General features: G+C 41.2%; 1 protein-coding gene across 2 annotated transcripts; it reads left to right on the top strand.

Moving 5' to 3' along the window:
- Nucleotides 1-571: 571 nt before the first annotated feature.
- On the top strand, nucleotides 572-20,621 carry NUCKS1 (nuclear casein kinase and cyclin dependent kinase substrate 1). Of its 2 annotated transcripts, none has more exons than XM_030965598.1 (8): nucleotides 572-886; nucleotides 9,481-9,530; nucleotides 11,274-11,379; nucleotides 12,778-12,833; nucleotides 13,114-13,266; nucleotides 13,471-13,623; nucleotides 14,448-14,597; nucleotides 15,189-20,621. In XM_030965598.1, exons 1-8 carry the CDS (start codon nucleotides 870-872, stop codon nucleotides 15,386-15,388), a joined length of 885 nt encoding a protein of 294 aa, XP_030821458.1. In that variant the 5' UTR covers nucleotides 572-869; the 3' UTR covers nucleotides 15,389-20,621. The 2 variants fall into 2 exon arrangements, with proteins under 2 accessions (XP_030821458.1, XP_030821459.1); XM_030965599.1 differs by having other exon boundaries at nucleotides 14,451-14,597; nucleotides 15,189-20,446.
- The last annotated feature ends 6,177 nt before the right edge of the window (nucleotides 20,622-26,798 follow it).

The following is a 26,798-nucleotide window of genomic DNA, read 5'->3' on the forward strand; positions in this document are numbered from 1 at the left end:
AAAGTGCAAAAAAATCCAAAATCTTCACTGGACTTTGCATGAACTGTGCATGTATGTAACTGCTGAGATGCACAGGGAGAAATGGCGATGTTGACATCAGTGCTGGTGCCGCTGACACCGAATTTTTGCATTTTTTAATAATAAAAATTAACGACACCGAACCCGCGCCCGGGGCCGCCTTTTCCCTCCAAAACCGCGCCGGGCCCGCGCGGCGAATCTGCGGCTCGGGCCTTGAGGCGCCGCAGCGCCCCGAAAAATTACCGGAGAAACGGGAAAAAATTCCAGCGTGGCGGCGGTGCCGGAAGGACGCGGCGGGCGCGGCGGGAGGGGCGGGAAGGGGCGCGGAGGAGCCGCGGTAACACCGAGAGCCCGTGGCGAATCTGCCGCCGGGGCTGTTCCGCGTGCGGGCCGCGCTGCCCGCCCTCCCCGCGGGGACAGTGGGCGGGTACTGCGCGCCGTGATGGTTCGAACGAGCCAATGGGGTGCGAGCTCTTGAGGCCTCTGACCAATCGGTGACCGAGGGGGGCGTGGCCGCCGGGGTCGGCGGCACCGCCCCCCCCGCTCGCATCCTCTCGGCGGGGCGAGCGCGACCATTTTGCGGGGGGGAGCGGCGGGAGCGGGACCGGCACCGACACCGGGGCCGCCAGCGGGATCGGGGAGCGACACCGCGATCGGCGCCGGGGCCGGCATCGGGGAGCGGCACCGGGGGCGGCGGCGGCGCCTGACGGGGGAGCGGCGGCTCCGCAGGCGCGGCCTGAGGCGCTGGGCCCAGCGCTCCCGCTCGCTCCGGGCGGCCTCAGCGGCCCCGGCGGCCTCAGCGTCCCCGTTAGCTCCGCGCCCAACCCCGCGCGGCCCGAAGCACCGGGAGGATGTCGCGGCCCGTCAGGTGAGTGCCGGCGGGCCGGCCCCGCGCAGGGCAGGGCGGGCAGGCCTCGCTCGGGGCAGGCCGTGCGGGTTTCTCCTCTATTTCCCCTTGTTTCCCCCCCGCTAACTTGGCACGGCCACCGCCATCCCCGCCGCATTTCGCCCCGCGCCGCTCCCCGCACCCGGGGGGCCGCGCCGGGGCGGCCCCGCGGCCGCTGTCCCACATTTTGTAACGGGGGGAAAGCGAATTTTTTTATCGCCGCCGCCGCCGTGACCCACTTGGCGCGGGGCGGGCGCCGCTCTGGCCGCCATCCGCGGCCCCCTCCGGGCGGCGGGGCCGGGCCGAGCACGCTGCCGGGGGAGGGGACGCGGTGCCATCCGGCGAGGGTCCGGGGCACGGGGGCTGTGCATGGGGAACCACGCGTAGGGGAGGAGCCGCCAGGAGCCGCCCCCTCGGTGCGAGCGCCGCTGCCTCACGCCCTGCTCCGCCCGCCCGGCTGCGCGCTCCGCGATCGCCTTCCCGCCGCTGTTTTCCTTCTTGTTGTTTTTATTTCCGAGCTTTTGGCAGCCGGGCTGTGCTGGGCGAGGTGGGTCTGGGGTGAGCGGCTGGGGTTGAGGGGTGTTGGTGGCGGGGGATGAAGCGTGGTGGATGTGGGGATGTGCGGCACGGGGAGGGGAAGGGCTGGGGCTGTGTCAGGGTGGGTATTTGGGCAATATTTGGAAGAAATATTCTCTCAGTATTTGGGGTATTTCTTCCCTCAGAGGGTGCTGGGCACTGCCCAGGTTCCTCAGGGGAATGGGCACAGCCACAGAGCTCCAGGAGAGTTTGGGTGGGCTCGGTGGGTTGGGATGAAGCGTGTTGGAGGTGGTGCCTGAGGGAAGGGCTGGAGCTGTGTCACGGTGGATATTTGGGGAATACTTCTTTCCTCAGAGGGTGCTGGGCACTGCCCAGGCTGCCCAGGGAGTTGGCACAGCAGCAGAGCTCCAGGAGAATTTGAACAGTGATGGGTGTCGGGTGGGATGGAGCGTGGTGGATTTGGGGAGGGGGTGCCCGAGGGAAGGGCTGGAGCTGTGTCAGGGTGGATATTTGTGGAAGTATTTGGGATATTTCTTCTGTCAGAGAGTGCTGGGCACTGTCCAAGCTCCCCAGGGAGTGGGCACAGCCTCAGAGGTCCAGGAGGGTTTGGATGGGCTCAGTGGGGTGGGATGGGGCTGTGTCACCGTGGGTATTTAGGGAATATTTCTTCCCTCAGAGGGAAGAAATATTCCCTCCGTATTTGGAATATTTCTGCCCTCAGAGGGTGCTGGACATTGCCCAGGCTGCCCAGGGAGCTGGCACAGCTGCAGAGCTCCAGGAGAGTTTGAACAGTGATGGGTGTCGGGTGGGATGGAGCGTGGTGGATTTGGGGAGGGGGTGCCTGAGGGAAGGGCTGGAGCTGTGTCGGGGGGGGGTATTTGGGGAAGTATTTGGGATATTTCTTCCCCTAGAGGGTGCTGGGCACTGCCCAGGGAGTGGGCACAACCACAGAGCTCCAGGAGAGTTTGGACATTGCTGCCAGGGATGCCCAGGATGGGATTTTGGGGTGTCTGTGCAGAGCCAGGAGCTGCTCTGGATGATCCCTGTGAGTTTTTTCCATCTCAGGACATTCTGTGATTCCCTTGTGTCTCAAAGCTTTACCAAGGAGGTGGCAAAAGAGTGAGCTCGTGATTTAAATTGCCTTTATAGCAGAGGTGTGAAGTTTCCCACGGTGTTCTTCTCATGCTTTGGAATTTCCTCATTCTCAAGTGAATGGTTGGAGTTTTATTCCCAGTTGGAGTTTTATTCCCAGCGAGCCTGGGCTGGGCTGTGCATGTTTGGTGTCTTGGCCAACTTAACTAAAAAGTACAAATTAATTGTGACAATGATGCATCTATACATTAGGAGATGACAGCATTTGTATTTAAGTGATATCTCTCATAATGCAGAATTTAAAATATAAATGGGACCCAGGAGTGCTTTGCTAAGTAGGGGAGTGGCTCAGGGATGGGTGAGCTCCCAGATTAGTGGTGATGTGACTCTGCTGCCTGAGGGGACACTTCAGTGCTGGAGATTTCCTCCAGGTAAGGAAAAGCTGCTGTCTTTAAAAGCAGAGCCTCTGAGCTTGCTGGAATTCAGTATTTTTTGTGAAAGTTTCAAAAAAATAATTAAATTAAACCACCTCTGTCCAATCCTGGAATGTTGTGAGCGGTTTGCCTGCTCTCAGGCTCTGCTCTGCAGGAAAATGAAGCAGGAGCACAAAACCTCCTGGCATGGGGCAGGACAGATGCAGCAGTGCCTTATCTCCTGGATTTAATAACCCTTCCAGGGAAAAAAGGTAAATATTCAGTGCCTGCTACTTTATATTGCTCTGTTAGCTAGAAAACCCTGCCTACAGATTGAAACCCATTCATAAATTAATGCTGGAATGAAGTTTTTTCTGCCTATCTTTGCTGATTTTTGGGAAAATGGAAGCCTGGTGAAAAGTTCTTCGATGAAGAGTTTTCCTCTAATCAGTGAATTAATTGGTGTTTTCTGCTGGTTTGTGGTTGAATTTGTGTGCACCTAAAGCAGTGAACTTCATAAAATCCATCCTCAATCCCAAGTTTTTTACTCCACTTGTTGAGAAAATTGACCTGAGGCTGAGTCTGGCTGTTCATGTCAGTTATTTCAGATTCAGTAGTAATAAAGTCCTGGCTATTTCCAGGCTTCATGTGGCTGGCACTGAGAGCCAGGTACCCCTGCACAATTCCATTGCTCCTGGGTGGGTGATGATGGGGTTTGCAGTGGTGTTAGAAAAAGGCAAGGAGTAAAAAATCAAGAAACTTGAAATTATGGAATTTCTCCATCTCCTCTGTAACTCTGCTGAAGTTCTGCAGAGAGAGCTGGGGCTGTTTATAGGGAAAAATAAAATTAAATTAAATATTTGGAGCCACTATTTTTTAATATACATACAGCATCAATTAATGTGTTTAAAATCAGAATTTTGACTTCTGCTGCAGCTTCCTTCTGCTTTTTCTCACTGGTCACTTTTACTTGCTGGTTTTCTCCTGCAGGCTTTGCAGATTGAGATCTTGTGGGCAGGACTGGAAATCCCAGGGTTTTTTTGGTCATTCATTTTAACCTTAAAGCCAGTTATGAATTTATCTCAGTGCTTCAAAGCTTTCCATCTTTCATTTTTCTGGATTTGAATCCCAGCCTGCTGCTGGCCCTGCAGTTAAAGGGTGAAATTTTATTTGCAGAAAAAAAAATTAAATATATATTTTTGTACCAGTGTTGTCACAAACGTAAAGTAGAAATAATTGTGATTATGGAAAAGTTTCTGTGGGATTGCAGGCAAGCAGCAGCTCCTTGGGGATTGGCACTTAATAAAATGGAGTGATGCTGTGTGGCCCAGAGATTGAGGAGTAAAAAGCTGATTTTTGCTCTCCTTCAGTCTGAGGAAAAGCAGAGAGAAGGTGGAGGTACAAGAAAATTCAAAATACAATGAGGGGGAGTGAGCTGAGTGTTTGGGTTTGGTTCCTCTCCTGCTCTGCATCAGTTTTGTAGTAAAATCTCAATTCTGGTTAAAATCAAACAGAGAATGAGCACAAAACTGCTTTAATTATTGCTGCAGAAATCATTTCATTGTTCTGTGGAGTTCGAAATCCTGAAATCTCTGCAGAACTTGAAGTGGGGAGTCAGCCCAGACCCAAATCTGTCTCAGTGCTGAGTCCAATTTTTACCCAGATTAACCCCAAAGTGACCAGGTCTGGGTCCCTGGCTGTCACCAGGTGCCCTGTGCCACCTCCTGGTGGTGCTTTTAAATCAAAATTCATTATTATTTCATTATTATTTCATTTAACTGCTTTAATTATGGCTGCAGAAATAACTTGATTGTTCTGTGGAATTGAGAGTTGTGTGGATCCCTGAAAACCTTTCAGAACCTGGAGTGGGGAGTCAGCCCAGACCCAAATCTGTCTCAGTCCTGAGTCCAATTTTTACCCAGATTAACCCCAAAGTGACCAGGTTTGTGTCCCTGACTGTCCCCAGGTGCCCTGTGCCACCTCCTGGTGGCGATTTTAAATCAATGTTCATGGGAATTTAATTATTATTTCATTATTATTTTATTTATCTGCTTTAATTATTGGCTGCAGAAATCATTTAATTGTTCTGTGGAGTTCAAAATCCTGAAAACCCTGCAGAACCAGATTTGCAGACCCAAATCTGTCTCAGTGCTGAGTCCTGAGTCCAATTTTTACCCAGATTAACCCCAAAGTGACCACGTTTGTGTCCCTGGCTGTCACCAGGTGCCCTGTGCCACCTCCTGGTGACGATTTTAAATCAATGTTCATGGAAATCTCAAACCCAGCACTGCAGATTTGCTTTGCACAGCTCTGAAAATCCCTGCAGGGAACACTTGTGGCTGGAATTTCTGTTTTTTGTGCATAAAAAACGCACCAAAAAGTGCTTTTAATGGCAATATTTGGTGCTGCTATTGGTCTCATTTTTTTTCTGAGAGTGAAACCTGAGTGCTGAGGGTCAGGAGGAGCTTTGCTCACAAATCCTGAGGAGTTTTGGTTCCATTGATTAAATCAAGGCTGTGCTGAAAAAAAAACCCATAAAAAAACCCTCGATAACCATTTCATCTCCTTGCTTTTGGGTGGTTTTATTTGACCTAAACTTTCTCTTCAGTGCCTGGATTTTTGAAGAGTTCTTTTAGCATTGCTTTGCCACATTATATATTGTGGGATTTTTTTTTTTTAAATGTGGATTTTAATACCTGTATAAATATCTGGGAATCTGCATTCCCTTAAAAAAACCACAAAACTTTTATTTAATTTTAGGGCTATGCTGATGTTTATTTAAAAATTGAGAGTTTAGGGACTAAACTGAAGATGAGGATGACATTTTTTTCCTCAATTTTATAGGAATTTAGTGATCCTTTGACATGTTCATTTTGCATTTCATCTGTGCATTCTCTTAAAAAAACCCCAAATTTTTCTGATTTTTAGGGCTGTGCTGATGTTGATTTAAAAACTGAGAGTTTAGGGACTAAACTGAAGATGAGGTATGAAAATGACATATTTTTCTCAGTTTTATGGGTATTTACTGATCCTTTGACATGTTGATTTTACATTTCATCTGTGCATTCCCATTAAAAAAAATTCCCAAATTTTTCTATCTGATTTTAGGGCTGTGCTGATGTTGATTTAAATTAAAAACTGAGAGTTTAGGGATTACACTGAAGATGAGGTATGAAAATGACATTTTTTTCTCAGTTTTACAGGCATTTACTGATCCTTTGACATGTTCATTTTGCATTTCATCTGTGCATTCTCTTAAGAAAAACCCAAATTTTTATGATTTTTAGGGCTGTGCTGATGTTGATTTAAAAACTGAGAGTTTAGGGACTAAACTGAAGATGAGGTATGAAAATGACATTTTTTTTAAAATAAAACCAATGTTGCTCCTTCATCCTTCTAGAAGCCACAAGTTAGAGATGCTTGTACAGGAGAGCAACATATTCCTTTCATTTGCCTTTTTGGTATTTTTGGGGTGTTTTTGAGGGATTGGTTTCATTTTTTGTGGTTTTTCAATTTCTTTTAAGAGGTTTGGGTTAAAAAAATAAATTTCAAATTAAAAATAAAACCAATTTTGCTCCTTTATCCCTCTGTAAGCCATGAGTTCAAAGTGCTCATAGGGCAAACTTGATTTACCTGTACAAATCTTCCTTTCATTTGTATTTTTTGTATTTTTGGGACATTTTTTAAGGGATTGGTTTCAGTTTTTGGTTTTTAAATGTCTTAAAGATATTTGGGTTGAAATAAAATCAGTTTTGCTCCTTCATCCTTCTATAAGCCATGAGTTAGAGATGCTCAGGAGAAAAACTTACACTTGATTTACCTGTACAAATCTTCCTTTCATTTGCCTTTTTGGTATTTTTGAGATGTATTTTTGAGGGATTGGTTTCAATTTTTTTTTGCTTTTTTAGTTTCTTTAAGAGCTTTGAGTTGAAACAAAACCAATTTTGCTCCTTCATCCTTCTATAAGCCATGAGTTAGAGATGCTCAGGAGGACAAACTTGATCTACCTGTACAAATTTTGTCATCCTTTCATTTGTATTTTGGTATTTTTTGGGTGTTTTTTTAAGGGATTGGCTTCTTTTTTTTTTTTTTTTAATTTAAGAAGTTTGAGTTGAAATAAAACCAATTTTTCTCCTTCATCCTTCTGGAGGGCAACTTAAACTTGATTTTAGCTGGATCAGCACTGCTGGCTTTGGGGTGTCTTTGAACTGACTGGGTTTATCAGCAATTAATTAATGATAATTAATTAATTGACAGTGAATGCAGCTCAGTTAGGGGAGCTCAGTGGGAATTGTGCTGAGAGCAGAAGTGAAGAGGAGGAGGAGGATGAGGAAGGATCCTTGTGCTGGATGGAGTTTCCAGCTGAAGAACTGAGCAAAATCCCATTTTTCCTTGGTTTTGGGCCAAAAGAACTGGAAAAAGGGACTCTGGGAATCTCTGTACTCCCAGCTCCTCCCAGGCCTTCCAGGAGGGGTTTGGAATCTGAATTTGAGGAATTCTCAGCTGGAATTTAATTGAATTATTGGCTGCCTTGCTTTCCTTTGGTTGCTGGTTTATAGGGCGGTTATCTTGTCAATAAATTGATATTTTATCAATAAAAGAGTTGGGATTTGATATTTTGTCAATAAAAGAGTTGGGATTTGATATTTCTCAATAAAGCAGCTGGAACTTGATACCTTGTCAATTAATAAGATGGGATTTGATAATTTATCAATAAAAGAGTTGGGATTTGATATCTTGTCAATTAAACAGCTGGGATTTGATACTTTATCAATAAAACAGCTGAGATTTGATATCTTGTCAGTAAGAGTTGGGATTTGATATTTTATCAGTAAAAAGAGTTGGGATTTTTATATCTTGTCAATAAAACTGCTGGGATTTGATACTTTATCAATAAAAGATCTGGGATTTGATATTTTGTATAAAATAGCTGGGTTTGATATTTTGTCAGTAAGAGTTGGGATTTGATACTTTATCAGTAAAAAGAGTAGATATATCTTGTCAATAAAACAGCTGGGATTTGATATTTTGTCAATAAAAAAGATTGAATTAAAGTGGGGAATAGATAAAAATTGATATTTTGTCAAAAAGAGTTGGGATTTTTATACTTTGCCAATAAACGCTGGGATTTGTTGCTTGTCAATGCAATTTAAAGTAGGAAACTAAAAAAGGGGAATTGGATTTTTGATCTTTATCAGTAAAAAGAGTTGGGATTTTTATATTTTGTCAGTAAAACAGCTGGGATTTGATACTTTATCAATAAAAGAGCTGGGATTTAATATTTTGTCAGTAAAGCAGCTGGGATTTGATAGCTTGTCAATAAAAAGAATGGGGATTTTTATACTTTATCAATAAAAGAGCTGGGATTTGATATTTTGTCAATAAAATAGCTGGGGTTTGATATTTTGGCAATAAAGCAGTTGGGGTTTGATCCTTTATCAATAAAAAGAGTAGGGATTTTTATACCTTGTCAGTTAAACAGCTGGGATTTGATATTTTGTCAATAAAAGAATTGGGATTTGATACTTTATTGATAAATCAGCTGGGATTTGATACTTTATCGATAAAACAGCTGAGATTTGATATCTTGTCAATAAGAGTTGGGATTTGATATTTTATCAGTAAAAAGAGTGGGGATTTTTATACTTTGTCAATAAAAAGAGTTGGGATTTGATATTTTGTCAGTAAAGCAGCTGGGATTTGATACTTTATCAATAAAAAGTAGGGATTTTTATACCTTGTCAATAAAAAGAGCTGGGATTTGATACTTTATCAATAAAAAGAGTTGGGATTTGATACCTTATCAATAAAACAGCTGGGACCTGATACCCTGTCAATAAAAGAGTTGGGATTTGATATTTTGTCAATAAAACAGCTGGGATTTGATACTTTATCATTAAAAAGAGTTGGGATTTTTATACCTTGTCAATAAAAAGAGTTGGGATTTTTGTACCTTGTCAATAAAAAGAGTTGGGATTTTTGTACCTTGTCAATAAAAGCAGCTGGGATTTGATGGACAAGGTGCTGATCGAATCACCAACAATTCCATTTTGGAGGTTGCAGTAAGTTCAAGAAGCAGATTTGATTTTGTTGACTTTCAGATTGGTGTAATTCATTCAGAAAGCTCCTGGAAGCCCCAGTGGAAACTTCAAATGCTTTAAAAACAAGGGATCAAATGGGAAAATAAAAATTGGAGGAGAAGGTGAGACAGCAGGAGAAGCAGAAATTCCAAAAGGAGCAGTTCAGAAATGCTTGATTCATAATCTTTGTGTATTTATCAAAAAGAGCATTCACATTCTGAGACTGCAATCCAGATTATCATAAAATCTCCTCAGGAAAATGCTGTTTATGCTTTCATATCCTTTGTGTTCACTTCTGACTGCAGAGGTGGAGGTGGCTGAATTATCAAAGTTTTTTTGGGATGTTTTTGGGCTACAAATGCAGCTCTGTAAAAAGGATGTGACATTTCTTATTCCTTACAGCTTTAGTAGCCTTGAAGGGATGAATTCCTAATTTTTCCTGCTTTTTTAACAGGAACAGGAAGGTGGTGGATTACTCCCAGTTTCAGGAATCAGATGATGCTGGTAAATGAATTTTTTTTTCCCTTAATCTCCTCGTTATTGCCATGCATATTAATTGTTCTGCTTCTAATCACATCTTCAACTCCAGCTCCAAGGAGTTTCTGTTCTTCACAGCCTGAACTGTTAATGAGTATTTGAAAATATAATTATTTTTCATATGGTTTGTGTTAAACAAACAATGGTGATAGAAATCTTATTATTTAGTGCTGGGATTGTTGTAGTGCCTTGCAGGCTGTTGGCAGCAGTGCCTTCCTTGCTCTGTGGTCTCTTCTGGGCCAGAGGCTCCTTGATGCCACTTTTTTCCACAGAAAAAGATGTTTTTCATTTATTTTATGGCTCCAGTTGAGCCCACATCATCAGGCAAAAAATATCATGTGTGTGAATTAACAAAATAGTGCCGGGTCACATTTGGAAAAAATGTGAATTAAAATTCTGGAGCTCATTTATAAATAATATAATCTGCGTGAATTAACAAAATAGTGCTGGATCACGTTTGGAAAAAATTCAAAAAAATTGAATCCCTGAGTTAAAATTCTGCATCTCATTTGTGAAATAATATAATCTGTGTGAATTAACATTTCTGGATGCCATTTGTGAAGTAATATAATCTGTGTGAATTAACAAAATAGTGCTGGATCACATTTGGAAAAATGTAATTTCTGGATTAAAATTCTGAAACCCATTTGTAAAAGAATATAATCTGTGTGAATTAACATTTCTGGATCCCATTTCGAAAATAATATAATCTGTATGAATTAACAAAATATTGCTGGATGATATTTATAAAAAATTGAATCTCTGAATTAAAATTCTGGATCCATAGATCCCATTGCTAAAATAATATAATGTGTGTGAATTAACAAAGTAGTGCTGGATCACATTTGGAAAAAATTGAATCTCTGAATTAAAATTCTGGATCCCATTCTAAAGTAATGTAATCTGTGTGAATTAACAAAATATTGCTGGATCACATTTGGAAAAATGTAATCTCTGAGTTAAAACTCTGAATACCATTTGTAAAATAACATAATCTGTGTGAATTAACAAAATATTGCTGAATCCCATTTCTAAAATAATATAATCTGTGTGAATTAACATTTCTAGATCCCATTTCTAAAATAATAAAATCTGTGTGAATTAACAAAATAGTGCTGGATGACATTTGGTAAAAATGTAAACTCTGAATAAAAATTCTGAAACCCATTTCTAAAAACAATCTAATCTGTGTGAATTAACAGAAATTTTCTGGAATGTTTTGAGTTCTTGGAAGATAAACTCAATGCTAAGTTTGCACTGATAATTAAAATGGGACAAATATGCATAATTGTTAATTCCAGTGGTTTTATTCATAAAATCAGGTATTTTGTAAGAGTTGTGAGGAGTTCTGCTGTAAACTCCTATTTCATGGCATCCTTTATCCCCTCCCAGCACAGTGAACAGTGTGTGCTGTTAGAGAAATCCACATGGGTGTTAATTTTTAATGGGTTTATAAAATAAATGCAAAATGAATCCTGTGTCCTCTTGTGAGGTTTTTTTAGGAGACCTGACTGTACAGAACATTTTCGTGGTGCTGTGGCAAAAGTAAAGCTCAAATCAGTGATTTCAAGCAGGACTTTGCTTCCACCAAAGTTTTTTTGAAGCTTTATGAAATTTTTCCTTTTGCTGTGCATGAAATGTTCAGTTTGAGCTGAGTTTGGTGGGGGTGAGTTTGAGCCAAACCCATGTTGTGCTCTCTGTCCTGTCCAGATGATGATTATGGAAGAGATTCAGGTCCCCCATCCAAGAAAATCCGCTCATCTCCCCGAGAGGCCAAAAACAAGAGGAGATCTGGGAAGAATTCTCAGGAGGACAGGTAAAAAAAAGCAGATTTTATCTCTTGGTAACATTTCCTGTGTGTGGGGAGTGGAATTCCAGTGAGATTGGGGGCTGAGACAGAAATCACCTGTGAAATTCTTGGCAGCAGTGCTGCATCACTCCAGAGGCACCTGGAGTGACAGGGAAAGGGATTTAGGCACCAGGGTTGGCATCCTCAGGTGGGTCAGGGCAAGGTGCAGCTCCTGCAGCCTCTCAGGGCATCCCTGTGGTGCCTAGGGCGGGGACATCGAAGTTTGTTTTCCCCATGGGTATCCATAAGAGTTGAGATGCTCAGAAGGGCAACTTAAACTTGGTTTTAGATGGATCAGCACAGCTGGAGTGGCAGAAAATACAGCAGGTTTGGCTCCTCAGTTGGGGCAAGGTGCAGCTCCTGCAGCCTCTCAGGGCGCTTCCTGTGGTGCTCATCTCCCAAGGGAGATCTGGGGAATTTAGTACAGCTTTTGTCTCTTGTAAATTTCAGTGAGACTGGGGGCTGAGACACTGAGGTGAGACAGAAATCACCTGTGAAACTCCTGTCAGCAGTGCTGCATCGCTGCAGCAGCTCCAGAGGCAGGTTGGAAATGGGATTTAGGCACCAGGGTTGGCATCCTCAGGTGGGTCAGGGCAAGGTGCAGCTCCTGCAGCCTCTCAGGGCATCCCTGAGGTGCCAGGGATGGGTGGCACTGAGGGCAGAGGACATCTGGAAGTTTTGTGGCTCTTTGTTCCTCATTTTGGGCAATCCATAAACACAGAACTTGGTTTGGGAGCTGAAAGTGAAAATTTTCTGTAGAATTTCCGTTTTGCAGTCTCCCAGTGATTGCCACTAGACCTTTGAAATAATTTTTTTTGTTTTTATGACAAATTTCAGCTTCAGGAATGCTGGTTCTGAAGGTTCTTGAGGTTCTGCCAGTTGGTTCTTGTTCTATCACCCCAAGATGTCTTTTATTTTCCAAATGAATGAAATTATCAAATAATTTGAGAAAGCTTAGACCAGACTTGTGCCAGTTAAGAGCAACATGCACAGAATGGAATCTAAACAATGACCTAGAGACAAGTGCTGACTTAAAATCTATTCAGGATAAACCTTTATTTCATTTATAGACTGCATATAAACCATCAGAATTGTAACCAAACTGGAAGCCATGTGGGTTGGTTCACCTCAATCTGATTATTTCCTGCCTGGTTTAAGTTTTTTTGTGATTCAGAGTTTGAAATTTATCTTCCCAACCATGATAACTCCACAGACAGCTGAGTAATCCTGAACTTTGTCCAAGAAAAGTGAAAATTCTCAGCCTGGAGATCATTTGCTCTTTTAAAAGTTGTTATTTTCCACATCAGAGTGGCTGAAATCAAAGCTGAGACAAACACTCAGACTTTATCCTTGTGTCATTTGCAGTGAGGATTCAGAAGACAAAGATGTGAAGACCAAGAAAGATGATTCACACTCAGCAGGTAACTGATAGCATTGTACTGATTGTGTATCTTTAAATCATGTCTCTTCACACCTGGGAGAGTTGCAGGAGAGGAATTTGAGACAGAAATTAAATTATTCTGATTTATTTTAAGTCATATGTTGCCTCTGCTGCTCTTACTTCCCACCCTGGTTTGGGATAATGAGGTTTTTTTTGATGTTATGTGATGATCCTATAAAATTTGGATAGATTGATCCCTTCCCAGCAGTTTTTATCCAGAATGATCCCAGAAACTTCCCCTTGGTGCCTTTTCCTTGCAGATGAAGATTTTGGCAGTGAAGACGATGACGTAGGAGCCGATGACGGCAAAGCCGACAGCGACTACGAGAGCTCCCAAAAAAGCAAAAAAGGAAAGAAGGCTAAACCAGACAAGAACAAGAGAGCAGCCTCCAAATCCAGGAAAAGGCCTGCAGGTAAAAAGGAAAAAAAAAAAAAAAGGAAAAAAAAGTTATTTTGCTGAGGATCTTTGTTGGGTGGGTATTGATGAGGTTGAGTTGTCCTCACAGTAACTCAGTGAGTGTTTTAACCCCCTGATAAAAGCCCTAAAAATATTTTGCTGCCTCACGGCAGGAGTTTTTTGCTCTTTACTCACCCCAGTTTGGGGCCTTTTTCTGCAGAGGACAGCGAGGATGAGAAGGAAGATCACAAAAATGTTCGTCAGCAGCGGCAGGCGGCGTCCAAAGCAGCCTCCAAACAGAGGGAGATGCTCATGGATGATGTGGGCAGCGAAGAGGAAGAGCAAGAGGATGATGAGGCACAGTTCCAGGAGAGTGAGTAAATGGGATTGGAAAAATGGACAGCAGAGGAGACACAGTTTGATTTTTGGTGGGACACTGAGGATGGAAATTGTGCTCCTCGTTTTTATTGTGTATCTGTCCAAGTTGGGTTTTCACAGCTGCAATTTGTGCTCCAGGTTTGCAGCAAAGGTTTTTTGGTGTGTGTGTCCCACAAAATTTATCTTCAGAAATGGGTAAATCTGTTAATCCCATTCCTGCTTTTTTATCCAGAATGAGATTGAAGTCACCAAGTACTTAAATTATAGAAATGTGGCTGTGGCAACTTTGTGTGATTTGAAAGTTGGAATCTGTCAGGAATTTGCACCATTTATTGCTCCTGCAAGCTTGGTTGGTAGGAGATAAACCAGTGCTTCAAAAGTGCTGTGGAATTTTTGCAGTCAGAAATTTTTAAAGTTCAATGACAGATTTTAGGATATAAAGTCAAAATTTAAATAACTGAAGAGTTCACTCAATGAATCTGGAAGAATCTGTGAGACAATAAACTTCATCTTGATGCCTTTTCCTTGCAGATAATTTTTTTTTCCCAGGGATGTGAGTGTGTGTTTTCCAGAGATCTATTTGTAAGCAGCCCTAAAGTTTAATTGTAAACTTCTCAGTGCTTTTTTTTCTGCTTTTTGCTGTCTTTGTGGCATTGCTGATGTAAAAACCCATTCAGATTTTAGCAGAGCAGATAAATGGAAGCCCACAGAGTCTCAGAATCTGTGTCCACAATTTGACTGGCAGATTTCAGCTGTGTTTTCCTTCCTTTTTGGTTTTTTCCCTCCACAAAAAAAACTGAAATTTCCTTATGCTTCCAGCAGATTCAGGAAGTGATGAAGACTTCCTCATGGAAGATGATGATGACAGTGACTATGGCAGTTCAAAAAAGAAAAATAAGAAGGTCTCCAAGAAATCCAAGCCAGAGAGGAAAGAAAAGAAAATGCCCAAGCCCAGGCTAAAGGCTACAGGTGAGTCTCAGTTTTCTCAGTTTCAAATCCAAATTTTCTTTTTGCTGCAGAAGTTTGGTTGAAATCTTGGGGTCCACAAAAATGGTGGAAAGGCCAAAATGCCATGATTGAAAGCAGCAGGATGGAATAATGAGCTGGCTTTAATTCTTCATTTAGGGGTTGATTCGGTATCTGTAAAAACTCATGGTATGAAAACTTTCCCTGTTGAGGGGGCTGCATTCTGACTTTTTGTGTCTCACAGCCAAATAACAACAATTTGTGGCTTTGTTTGGGGACTGTGTGAAATGTGAACCAGAGGAAAACTGGCTGCACTTCTGCAGGAAATTCAAATGATAACAGCAATGTGTGCTCTGCTTGGACAAGAGCTGTGTCCATTGATGATGTCACATCCAGCAATTAACCAGGACCTGCAATTAAACACCTTTTAAATCTCATTAAATTGCTCTTCACTTCAGCTTTGCTGATTGGGAGTGCTAAAAACCACTGTGGGTATGGTCAAACTGCTGCTGAATGACTTGAAAATGCCATTTATTGGGAGTTTTTCTGCCTTTTCTGCTGCTGCTGAGTTTTACAAAGTTTTTCTTTTTCCAGTGACCCCCAGCCCAGTGAAAGGCAAAGGGAAGGCAGGTCGCCCCACAGCTTCCAAGGCAACAAAAGGAAAAACCCCATCCCCAAAAGAAGAGGATGAAGAGCCTGAAAGTCCCCCAGAAAAGAAAAAATCAGCCAGCCCTCCACCAGAAAAGTCAGGGGATGAGGGATCTGAAGATGAAGCACCCTCTGGTGAAGATTAAAATGGCAGTTGAGGAAAAAAAAAAATCTTTGTTTAAAAAAAAAAAAGAGGAAAAAAAAAAAGAAAAAGGAAAAGAAAACAATACTTAGGGGTAGAACACGGTTTTGGCTGTGGCTTGACTCATGGGCTTTGAATGCTGTCTTTACTTTCAGCTGTTTAATACAGTGTAATTCTTTTTTAATAAGAGGAAACCCTTCTACAGTAAGATTTTCAAGTCAGTGTTCTCTGTTGGCCATTCCGTTCTCCCTCCCCTGCCAAATCTGAAAAGCCATTTGAGACAAATTAACAAACCATTCAATATTTGATTTTTATTTTTTTTTCCAAGGGATACTGCAGTTGTGAAGCAATAAGGTTTGAGACTGATCTATGGAAACCATACTTACAAATCCTTAAGTAGAATAGATTTTTTTCCCAGTGCTGGTAAGAGCTGTTTAAAACTATTATTCTGTATTTGGAATATATGGAGAAAAAAAAAATAATGAAGCTTTGCTTTAACAGATTTTGAGATGAGTTTACTCTCAGCAAAAATGTAGTTGAGCTCATTCCAGTGGAGAGGATGGAGCACAGGGAGGAATCCTGTGTTTCTTGGATTCAGGCACGTTTTTCATGGAAAGCAATCAAGAAACTCTGAGATGCTCCAGTGTCTCTGATTTAAAAAAAGACCCTCCAGTCAGGATGGGAGATCTTTTGTCTCTGCTGGATAGAAAGCTCTTCTGCTGGAGGCAAATGGCAGCCCATTCCAGAGAAATTCAGATTTTCAACTTACAGCCTTCCCACGTCCACTCACCCTTCTTTTATTCCTTCTCTAGAGGGGCAGAACAGGGGAGAGAAATGACAAAATCATTTTTAAACCTGCTTTCCATTGGGTATCGTGGGAAATGTTTTTATTACAGATTTTTTCCAAGGAAAAAAAAAAACAAACCAAAAACAAATTAACAGATAATGTAAAATGAAATCCTTCAGCTTTTGGGGTGAGGGATGTCCTTTTGGGGTATGAGCAGAGGGTTGCTCTGGTCACTGGAGATGCCCTGAGCCAGCCCTGGGTGTTCCTTTCCCTCCTGTGCCCTCACAGAGCCCCAGGGATCCCGGGCACAGCGGGCACGGGGCACTCCCTGTGCCCACCCTGCTCCTGTGGGCTCTGTGGGGTCAGCTCCCCTCATTCCTGTAGGGTCTGTGGGGTCAGCTCCTCATCCCTGCCTGTGGGATCTGCTCCCCTTATACCTGTAGGATCTGTGAGATCAGCTCTCCTTTTGCCTGTAGGATCAGCTCCCCACCCTTCCTGTGGGATCTGTTTCCCTCCTGCCTGTGGGCTCTGTGGGATCAGCTCCCCTTATACCTGTAGGATCTGTGAGATCAGCTCTCCTTTTGCCTGTAGGATCAGCTCCTCACCCTTCCTGTGGGGTCTGTAGGATCAGCTCCCCACCCTTCCTGTGGGATTTGTAGGATCAGCTCCCCACCCTTCCTGTGGGGTCTGAGGGATCTGCTCCCCTCCTGCCTGTGGGATTTTCTCCTCACCCCTGTCTATGGGGTCTGCTCCCACCCTGCTTCTGGCATCTGTGGGATCAGTTCCCCCCAGGTTCCTGTGGGATCTGAGGGATCAGCTCCTCACCCTTCCTGTGGGATCTGCTCCCCTTCTGCCTGTAGGATCAGCTCCTCATCCTTCTTGTGGGGTCTGAGGGATCTGTGGGGTCAGCTCCTCACTGTGGATCCTCTGGGATCTGTGGGGTCAGCTCCCCCATGTTCCTGTGGGATCAGCTCCCACCATTCCTGTGGGATTTGTGGGGTCTGTGGGATCAGCTCCCCCTCCCTGGGGGTCTGAGGCCGGGGCTGCAGCAGCTGCAGGGATATTTTTGCTGGGGTATTTTATTTTTTTGGGATATTTTTAAGGGATATTTTGCAGTGGGGCTGTCCCTGGCGCAGCAGGACATCGTGTGTGTGCTGCCATTTGAATCTCCTTTTATCCAAACAGCCAAATCCTTTCTGTCATTTTTTCTGTCATTTTTTATTCCCTGAACTTCACGAAACTCCACAAACCTCAATTTTCACACCCTCAGACTCTTTCCTGCCACGTTTATTGGTGGAAACATTAAAAACTGGACCTGCCATTTTTATTTTGATTTTTTTTCCTTAAACCCTCTGTGCTTCTGTCTGTCGCTCACCTTCTCTTCCAGCTTTTCATCCTCCTTGGGGTTTTGTTTGCCTTTTATTTTTTTGTCCCAGAACTCCCCATTATTAACCAGCCTCTGGAAGGTGACATAAGGCAGCTAATTCAGGAATTTGGGATTTCTGGCGGCAGCAGATTCTGAATCCTATTAGGGATTTTGGACATTTCCTAGAGTTATAAACTAAAAATGATCAGGAAGGACCCTGAATCCAGTTCAGGTGGGGAATGGAATATTCCTGCAGCACCTCAGTGAGATTCCCTGGGTTTTATTGAGGCTGTTAAATCCCTTTTTCTTATAAAAATCAAATTTCTCTAACATTCTTGACTCTCATGGAACTACTACACTTACAATAAAGATGATGTTGTTTCATTATAAATCTATTTTTATATTTTTTTTACAATAGTTTGATTTTTTTTATCATTATTAATTTTTTTTTTCCAGAACAGCATCAGGCTGCAGGGAAATCTCAGTCTTGAAAAAGAAAATATTAATTCCTTCTCTTTTCCCACAGCTCTGCTGGATTGCTGGGAGAGCAGAAATTCCCTCAACTTTCTGAGGGAATTTTTGGGAAATTCTGACCACAAATTTAAAAAATAAAAAATTTGGGAGTAGCAAACATTTGTGCTACTTCAACTTTTTGGGTAATTCTGGGAAATTCTGGCCACAAATTTAAAAAATAAAAATTTGTGCAAATCTCTGGTTCCCAGAGCTGTTCCCCAAAATATTTCAAGCTGCTCTTCTGCATTGGGTTTTTTAGGATTTTCTTTAAATTCAGCTGTGCAGGGAGAGTTCCAGGGGAATCTGGTTCTTCACCTGCCACACCTGATGTTTTCTGAAGTGAATTTTGAATTTCTCAAGTTTATTTTGTGGTTTTCACCTCAAATTTATTTTTTGGTTGCTTCATTTATTTTTTTTCCTAACACGGTTAAGAGAAGTTAAAGCTGTGAAAATCCATTTTCTGTTCTTTCAGTTCAGTTTTTGGGTTGTTTTATCCTTTCCCCTTTATTTCACAGAACTGTTCTGCCTCTCCCACGTTCATTTCTGGTCTCACAACCCAAACCCCATAAAAATCCCAGATTTTCAGGATTTTGTCACTTTTCCAAACCTGTTTTGCTGATTGGTACAAACTCTGAGCCCTGATGGTCTCTGTTAGAAATTTCCCATTTTTACAGACAGGTGCAAATTATCAAGGTGAATATTTCTATTATTTTGAATATTTTTATTTTAAAATACATAATTTTGCAGCAGACTTCACCTTTTTAATTGCCACTTTAATTGGAATTAATTTGTATTAAATATTCTGGAAGGAAAATTGGGAAAAATGCCTTTCTTTAGGAGCACCAAGAGATTTTTATGGAGCAGAAAGTTTCATTTACAGGAGGAGGAGCCTTTGAAAAGATTTTGTCACTTTTCCAAACCTGTTTTGCTGATTGATACAAACTCTGAGCCCTGATGGTCTCTGTTAGAAATTTCCCATTTTTACAGACAGGAGCCAATTATCAAAGTGAATCTTTCTATTATTTTGAATATTTTTATTTTAATATACATCATTTTGCAGCAGCATCAGGCTTCACCTTTTTAAATGCCCATTGGAATTAATTTATATTGAATATTCTGGAAGGAAAATTGGGAAAAATGCCTTTCTTTAGGAGCACCAAGAGATTTTTATGGAGCAGAAAGTTTCATTTCCAGGAGGAGGAGCCTTTGAAAAGATTCTCTGTAGTTCTGGAGCCTTTGCAGAGAGGTAAAATTGATTTATTCCAAAATTCACTCAGTCTCCAACCCTGCCCTGGTCTTGCTTTTAAAATTCCACGATTTCCATCCTGTCCCTGAATCCACAGCAGCACCTCCAGCTCTGGTTTCTGCTTTGGATTTGTCAAAATCAGGCAAAATCTGCAATTCTGTGCTGAAGGTGGTTTGGTTCAGTTCCAGGGGGGTCAGCAGGAAAATGATAACTGAGTTTAGGGGGTCAGGAGGAGCTCAGAAATGGGGCAGCTGAGGAGCTTTTAATCAATTTTAAATTTTTCAGGGCGGAGGGAGAGGCACAGTGCAAAAATCTGAAATTCCTGGGTGGTTTTTTTTTTCTTTTTTTTCCCTTTTTTCCCCCTTTTTTTAAGAAATATTCCCTCCACCGATGCTCACAAAGGTACAAGAGCCCCTGAGGCAGCCAGGTGAGGGAGGGAAGGAATCTGTACCACGCTGGAAGCTTCTGGAACTGTAGAGAAAAAAAAAAAAATAACAAAACAACCCAACAAAAACTGGTGCTTTGCTTTTCTGTCCTTTTTGGTTGTGAAGTGTTTATTTTTCTAACAGATCCTAGCGTTGAACACACGGTTCCTAAAAGCTACAAATGACCCAGGAGTTGGGATATTTGATGGAGAATTCATTCACCTCTTGGAAGGGGGGGAGGACCTGGAGCAGTTTTGGAGGGACCTCGGTGGCATTTTGGATGTGTGGATTTGGGCAGGGGGTTGCTGTCACATCCGTCACCTCCCAGTGATCGGTTCTGTGGTGATCTGACCAAAATGGAGCTGTGAGCTGCAGTTTCAGGAGGTAAATCCCAGTGCTGATGGAACAGAAGCTGTCCTGGAGGAATTTTTGGGGCTTTTTTGAGCCTTTCAGAGACCTCCCCAAGGCCCAGCTTAGCTCTCAGTTCAGTCCCACCTTTCCCACTGAATGGTTTATCATGGAACTCATGGGATTTTTGGGGGGTCCAGCCCAGCCCAGCCCCAGCATGCTCAGTGTGACTGCAAAGCGCCTGTGTGCGAACGCTCTGTACAGTGGGGCCAGGGTTTTTTATATATATATTTTGGGATTAGGGGGAGGGAGGGAGGGAGGGTGAAGATCCTAAAATCAGCTTAAGCCAGACTTAAATGTGTGTAAAAAAAAAAAAACAAAAATAACAAAAAAAACCCCAAAATCTTCGGTGTGTGAGTGCGCGAGCGGGAGCGTCTGCCATCCCATTCCCTTTGTGTTCTCAGCATTTGTGAGGTTTTATTTTCTTTTTTCTTCTTTTTTTTTTTTTTTGTTTCCCCCCTCCCCTCCCCTTCCTGCAGAAGCAATTGTTACAAAAAAAAATGAATTGTAAATAAGAGCTACGTAAAATTTTTCTGTTGTTGTTTTCGCCATCGTGTCGCAGCAAACCCTTGAGTGAAGGTGGAGGAGGAGACTGGCAGCGTTTTCTGGTATGCAAAGGAATATTTTGTCTTGAGTATCTGCAATCCCCTGGTGAGCTTTTAGAAAAAGAAAAATATTAAAAAAAAAAAAAAAATCAGGCTCTTTGCAGTTCCCCTCCCCTGTCCTTTTTAAAATTTTTTTCTTAATAATTTTTTTTTTTTTTTTTGTTTTTTAAAAGCAGGAAAAAAAAGGGGCAGCTGCAAACAAGTCTGTGGGGTTGGGAACTCTTGACAACACTGAGATCTAGCATGGTACTAGGAGTTAAGTCTGAATGTAACATTAATGCTTTATTTAAAATTAAAAAAAAAAACAAAACCACCTTTTTATTTGTTTTTTTGTTTGTTTTAAAAAGGGGTTGAAGTGAACATGAGTGCTGACCATGTTCGTGAATTTCTAGATGCAAAACATTCATTGGTAGAATTGTGTGATGGTCTTTTTGTGCTGATTAATTTGACATATTCCCAGTCTCTGTATGTACCTGCAAAGAAAGAAAAACAAAAAAAATATAATAATAATAATAATAATAACAAAAACCCTGCTTTGCTTTGATTGAAAAAGGGTTCCTGGGACTGCATACCTGCTCCTGAGCTCTGTTTTAAGTATGTGTATCCTTCGCTTGTATTTTGTATTAAAAAAAAGAACCACGAGGAAAAACAAAAAAACCGAACCCTTTATTGTTCAGCATGTTGGAATTGTGTCCCCTCTTTTATTTTTCTCCTTTTTGGAATATATTAAGCAACTCATTCTTCTGTATCTTTTATTTTCTTTTGTAAACTTTTTGGTTTTGTTTAAAAATGGCTTTATAAAAGGGCTTTTATAACCCATGAGCACGACTGGTGTCATTTTTCTGCTGCTCCAAAGGGAGGGAATCTTCCTGTGAGAGGTAAAAAATTGTTCATTTCCAGGATTTCGGAGAGTTTTGGGGTGAAATCCGTGGAATTCTCTGAGGAGGTGAAGCGCTTTGGGCCAGGTGTGATTTTTGGGAACTGAAAGGGGAGAATGAAATAATCCAGAATTAAAAAATTAAATAAAATTTGAGAATTAAGTAATCCCTGCTTTCCCCAGGCTCTCAGAGGTATAAACTGAGATTTTAAAGTCCAGAAACTGAGATGAGAGGAGGGACAAAGCCCTTGGAATGTAATTTTCCGGGTTTTCTGAAGTTTTGGGATGAATTCCTTGGAATTCTCTTGAGGAGGTGAAGCTTTGGGCCAGGTGTGACTTTGCCATCATTATTTGAGAACTGAAAAGGGGAGAATTAAATAATCCAGAATTAAAAAATTAAATAACTAATTAAATAAATAAGGGGAGAATTAAATAATCCCTGTTTTCCCCAGGCTCTTGGAGTTATAAACTGAGATTTTAAGGTCCAGAAACTGAGATGAGAGGAGGGACAAAGCCCTTGGGATGTAATTTTCCAGATTTTCTGAAGTTTTGGGGTGAAATCCTTGGAATTCTCTGAGGAGGTGAAGCTGCTTTGGGCCAGGTGTAATTTTTGGGAACTGAAAGGGGTGAATGAAATAAACCAGAATTAAATAATTAAATAAAATTTGAGAATTAAATAATCCCTGCTTTCCCCAGGCTCTTGGAGTTATAAATTGAGATTTTAAGGTCCAAAAACTGAGATGAGAGGAGGGACAAAGCCCTTGGAATGTTGTCTTCCAGGATTTCTGAGAGTTTTGGGATTAATTCCTTGGAATTCTCTGAGGAGGTGAAGCTTTGGGCCAGGTGTGATTTTGGATTTTGGATTTTCCCGATTCTGGATTTTCCCGATTTTGGATTTTCCCGATTTTGGCTCGTTTTGATGCTCGGCCGTGCCCGCTCTGTGCCAGCAGGGGGCGCTGGCAGGGCGAGGTGGAACCTCTGGAATGGGCGAAAAAAACATCTGGAATAATATAAAATCTCTGGAATGGGAGAAAAACCTCAGGATGGGATTTAAAAAATCTATAGAATGGGATAAAAAACCTCTGGAATGGGAAAAGATCTCAGGAATGGGATGAAAACCTCTGGAATGGGATTTAAAAATCTCTGGAATGGGATAAAAAATCTCAGGAATGGGATAAAAACCTCTGGAATGGGAAAATATCTCAGGAATGGAATTTAAAAACCTCTGGAATGGGGTAAAAACCTCTGGAATGGGATAAAAAAAATCTCAGAAATGGGATTAAAAAACCTCAGGATGAGATTAAAAAATCTCTAGAGTGGGATAAAAAACCTCTGGAATGGGAGAAAAATCTCAGGAATGGGGTGAAAACCTCTGGAATGGCATCAAAATCTTTTGGGATTAAAAAAATCTCTGGATGGGATAAAAAGTCTCAGAAAATGGGATTAAAAAATCTCTGGATGGGATAAAAAATCTCTTAGAGTGGGAAAAAACTCTTAAAGGGGAGAAAAACCGGGGGGAAAGTGGGGAAAAATGGGATTAAAAAATCTCTGGATGGGATAAAAAGTCTCAGAAAATGGGATTAAAAAATCTCTGGATGGGATAAAAACCTCTGGGATGGGAGAAAAAAATCCCTGGAATGGAGTGAAAATCTCTGGAATCCCACGCACAAATGGCACTGGGCATCTCCTGTGCCACGTCCTGGGGTTCATTTCCGTTCTGTGTTTGTGTAAAACTCGGAGTTGTGGCTCGGGGCTGAGCCCTGGCAGTGCTGAGCTCGCTGGGCTGAGGCCGGAGCTGCTCCTGGGATGCTCCAAAGGAAAACAGGGAAAACTGCTTGGGACCTCTGCCATGAGGGGGTTTGCCCCATTTTTAACTCATTTTTAGCTCACTTTTACCTCACTTTTAGCTCATTTTTTAGCTCACTTTTAGCTCATTTTTAGCTCACTTTTACCTCACTTTTAGCTCATTTTTAGCTCACTTTTAGCCTCGTTTTTACCTCACTTTTAGCTCATTTTTTAGCTCACTTTTAGCTCACTTTTAGCTCATTTTTTAGCTCACTTTTAGCTCACTTTTGGCTCATTTTTAGCTCACTTTTACCTCACTTTTACCTCATCTTTACCTCACCTTTACCTCACTTTTACCTCACTTTTACCTCACTTTTACTTCACTTTTAGCTCACTTTTACCTCACCTTTACCTCACTTTTAGCTCACTTTTAGCTCATTTTTTAGCTCACTTTTGGCTCATTTTTAGCTCACTTTTACCTCACTTTTAGCTCATTTTTTAGCTCAATCACCCCTTGGCCCCAAAATATTCTTTGCAGTTCTCCCTCCTGTGTGGAGGGAGCAAACCCTGCCCATCTCCTCCTCAGGAATATTTCATTTACCCTCCAAAACTTAAATTCTGCTTCCCGAGAGTTCCCATTCACTGGGGGCTGCTGAATCTTGACGAGGAGCTGGGATTTTATTTGAATTATCCGAATGATTATTTATTTCCGTTATCTCTTCTTTTTCAGCTTTCTGTTGGGGGCAGATAACAGCTCCAGCAGCGCCACATCTCCTCCGTCACCCTCTCTTTTTCTTTCCTGCAGCATTTCCAGCTCAGCTCTTGGCCCTGGGAGAAGATTTTGGGGTTTTCTTATCAACAACTGCCTGTCCTGCCCACAGGGCTCTGCTGGTTTTGCTCGTTAAAACCCTCAGATAATTTTGATTAATTGCAGTGGTTTGAGCCTGAGAATTTCTCTTTTCCTCCTCTCAACATCAAACCAGTACTGAATTCTTTTTCTTTTTCAAGTCTGTTCTTGGAATTCTGGTGGTTTTTTTTAAAGCTAAATGCTTTTCTGAGTGTTTTCTGAAGGTGAGATTATTGTGGTGTTTCTGCTTCGCTTCCTGAGTGAAGGAAAAATTTGTCTCTAATCCAATTTACCACACTAAGCTGTCATTTCTTTTTCCCTAAACTGGCCCTGTTTTATTCTTTATTTCCCTTAATTTCACTTCACTGCTGTGGATTTCAAGCAGCTTCTGTTCCCCCAAACAGTTCAGCTCATTAAATTAATAAATTAATTAAAATCTCAGAGGCGGAGCAGACCTCACATTTGGAAGTGCCTCAGTTCTTTAATTCCCATTAAACTGATTTTACACCTTTAAATTAAACCACTTCAGGGGCTTTAAAACATTTTCCCCATTTCCTTCTTTTGGACAGCAAGGTGCAGGAAGGAAAAAAGAAAATTTCCTTGGGTGCAAATCCTTGTTCTCACTCAAATCTCCTTTTCCCCACACCACCAAGGGATGTGACAAGAAGGAAAATAAAATTTAGGGAGATGAAACCTGGGATGAGCAAATGACATAAAATCCTAAAATCATTTTTGCCCTGCTCTGTCGCTGTGAGATTTAATGGAAAACTCTCATTATTCTTTTGCTGAGCCTTTATTTTAATTAATGAACTAAAATGAAGGATCTAAAGGATCCCTCTCAGGGCAGACACGTGCATGGCCTCATCCTCCTCCACCTCCAGCACCTCAGCCACTCCAAGGCACGATTCATCCTCAAAAAAATACGGATTTTATCCAACTGATGATGGATTTCATCCAATTGATGGGTTTTATCCAACTGATGATGGATTTTATCCAATTGATGGGTTTTATCCAACTGATAATGGATTTTATCTAATTGATGATAGCTTTTATCCAACTGATGGGATTTAATCCAACTGATGGGATTTTATCCAATTGATGGATTTTATTCCATAATAATTATTTTATTTTATAATTTATTTTATTTTAATTATTTATATTATATTTTTATTTTATTTTTTATTTTATTATATTTTATATTTTTATTTTATTTTATTTTAATTTTTTATTTTATTTTATTTTATATTTTATTATATTTTATTATATTTTATATTTTATAATTTATTTTATATTTTATTTTACTTTATTTTTACTTTATTTTATTTTATTTTATATTTTATTTTATTTTACTTTATTTTATTTTATATTTTATTATATTTTATTATATTTTTATATTTTATAATTTATTTTATATTTTTTACTTTATTTTTACTTTATTTTATTTTTTTTTTATTTTATTTTATTTTATTTATTTTATTTTATTTTACTTTATTTTATTTTATTTTATTTTATTTTATTTTATTTTATTTTATTTTATTTTATTTTATTTTATTTTATTTTATTTTATTTTATTTTTTATTTTATTTTATTTTATTTTATTTTATTTTATTTTATTTTATTTTATTTTATTTTTTTATTTTATTTTTATTTTATTTTATTTTTTATTTTATTTTTTTATTTTATTTTATTTTATTTTATTTTATTTTATTTTATTTTATTTTATTTTATTTTATTTTAATGTCCCAAGCCTCTGGCAAGGAGCAGGGCTGGGCTGTCCTTGTTCTGCAATCACTTCCTGCCTGCAGAATAAACAGCAGGGAAGTGTTTGCACTGTGGCCCATAAACAGGGCTGTGCTGTTTACCTGCAGCAAACAGCAGAATAAAAGAGCCAAGAAAAAGCAACATTTTAATCCTCTGAAGTTTCACAGAGAATCGTTCCTGATCGACTGGTTTGACCAGAAATGCCTTTTCCTGCAGGTGGGACTGGGCTGGTTACTGGAAATGTTTTATTTGTTCTTTTCTGCTCGGGGTTTGCTGCCTTGGGAATTGGGGCTGTTTGATCAAATTGGCCCCAAATTCTGCACAGGGGTGGCTGGGAAAGGGAGAGGGGTGGGGGGACACTGGGGGATGTGGGGAGGGGAAAAGGGGGAAAAAGGGGAAAAGGGGAAGGAAAGGAAAGGAAAGGAAAGGAAAGGAAAGGAAAGGAAAGGAAAGGAAAGGAAAGGAAAGGAAAGGAAAGGAAAGGAAAGGAAAGGAAAGGAAAGGAAAGGAAAGGAAAGGAAAGGAAAGGAAAGGAAAGGAAAGGAAAGGAAAGGAAAGGAAAGGATATATAAAATAGAATATATATTTATATATTTAATGGCCTGATGGCTCCTGGGGAGCATCATTGGTGAGTAGTGGGGAGGCTGAATGGGAGCTGGCACCTGGGCACAAAAACCCCATGGGCACAACAGCCCCTGCAGTGCTCTGGGCTGGGGACAGAGGGGCTGCACAGAGCCCAGGCACAAAGGGACCTGCAGGACTGATGGACACAGCTGGACAGGAACCAGCAGAGT

Source organism: Camarhynchus parvulus, chromosome 26, assembly GCF_901933205.1.
Source record: "Camarhynchus parvulus chromosome 26, STF_HiC, whole genome shotgun sequence".
NCBI lineage: Eukaryota > Metazoa > Chordata > Aves > Passeriformes > Thraupidae > Camarhynchus > Camarhynchus parvulus.

Bases quoted from the DNA above. Each gene is read 5' to 3' on its own strand.
- NUCKS1 (XM_030965598.1), top strand. The intron at 9,531-11,273 runs GTAAATGAATTT...TGTCCTGTCCAG, and splicing joins TCAGGAATCAGATGATGCTG to ATGATGATTATGGAAGAGAT. The intron at 13,267-13,470 runs GTAAAAAGGAAA...CTTTTTCTGCAG, and splicing joins ATCCAGGAAAAGGCCTGCAG to AGGACAGCGAGGATGAGAAG.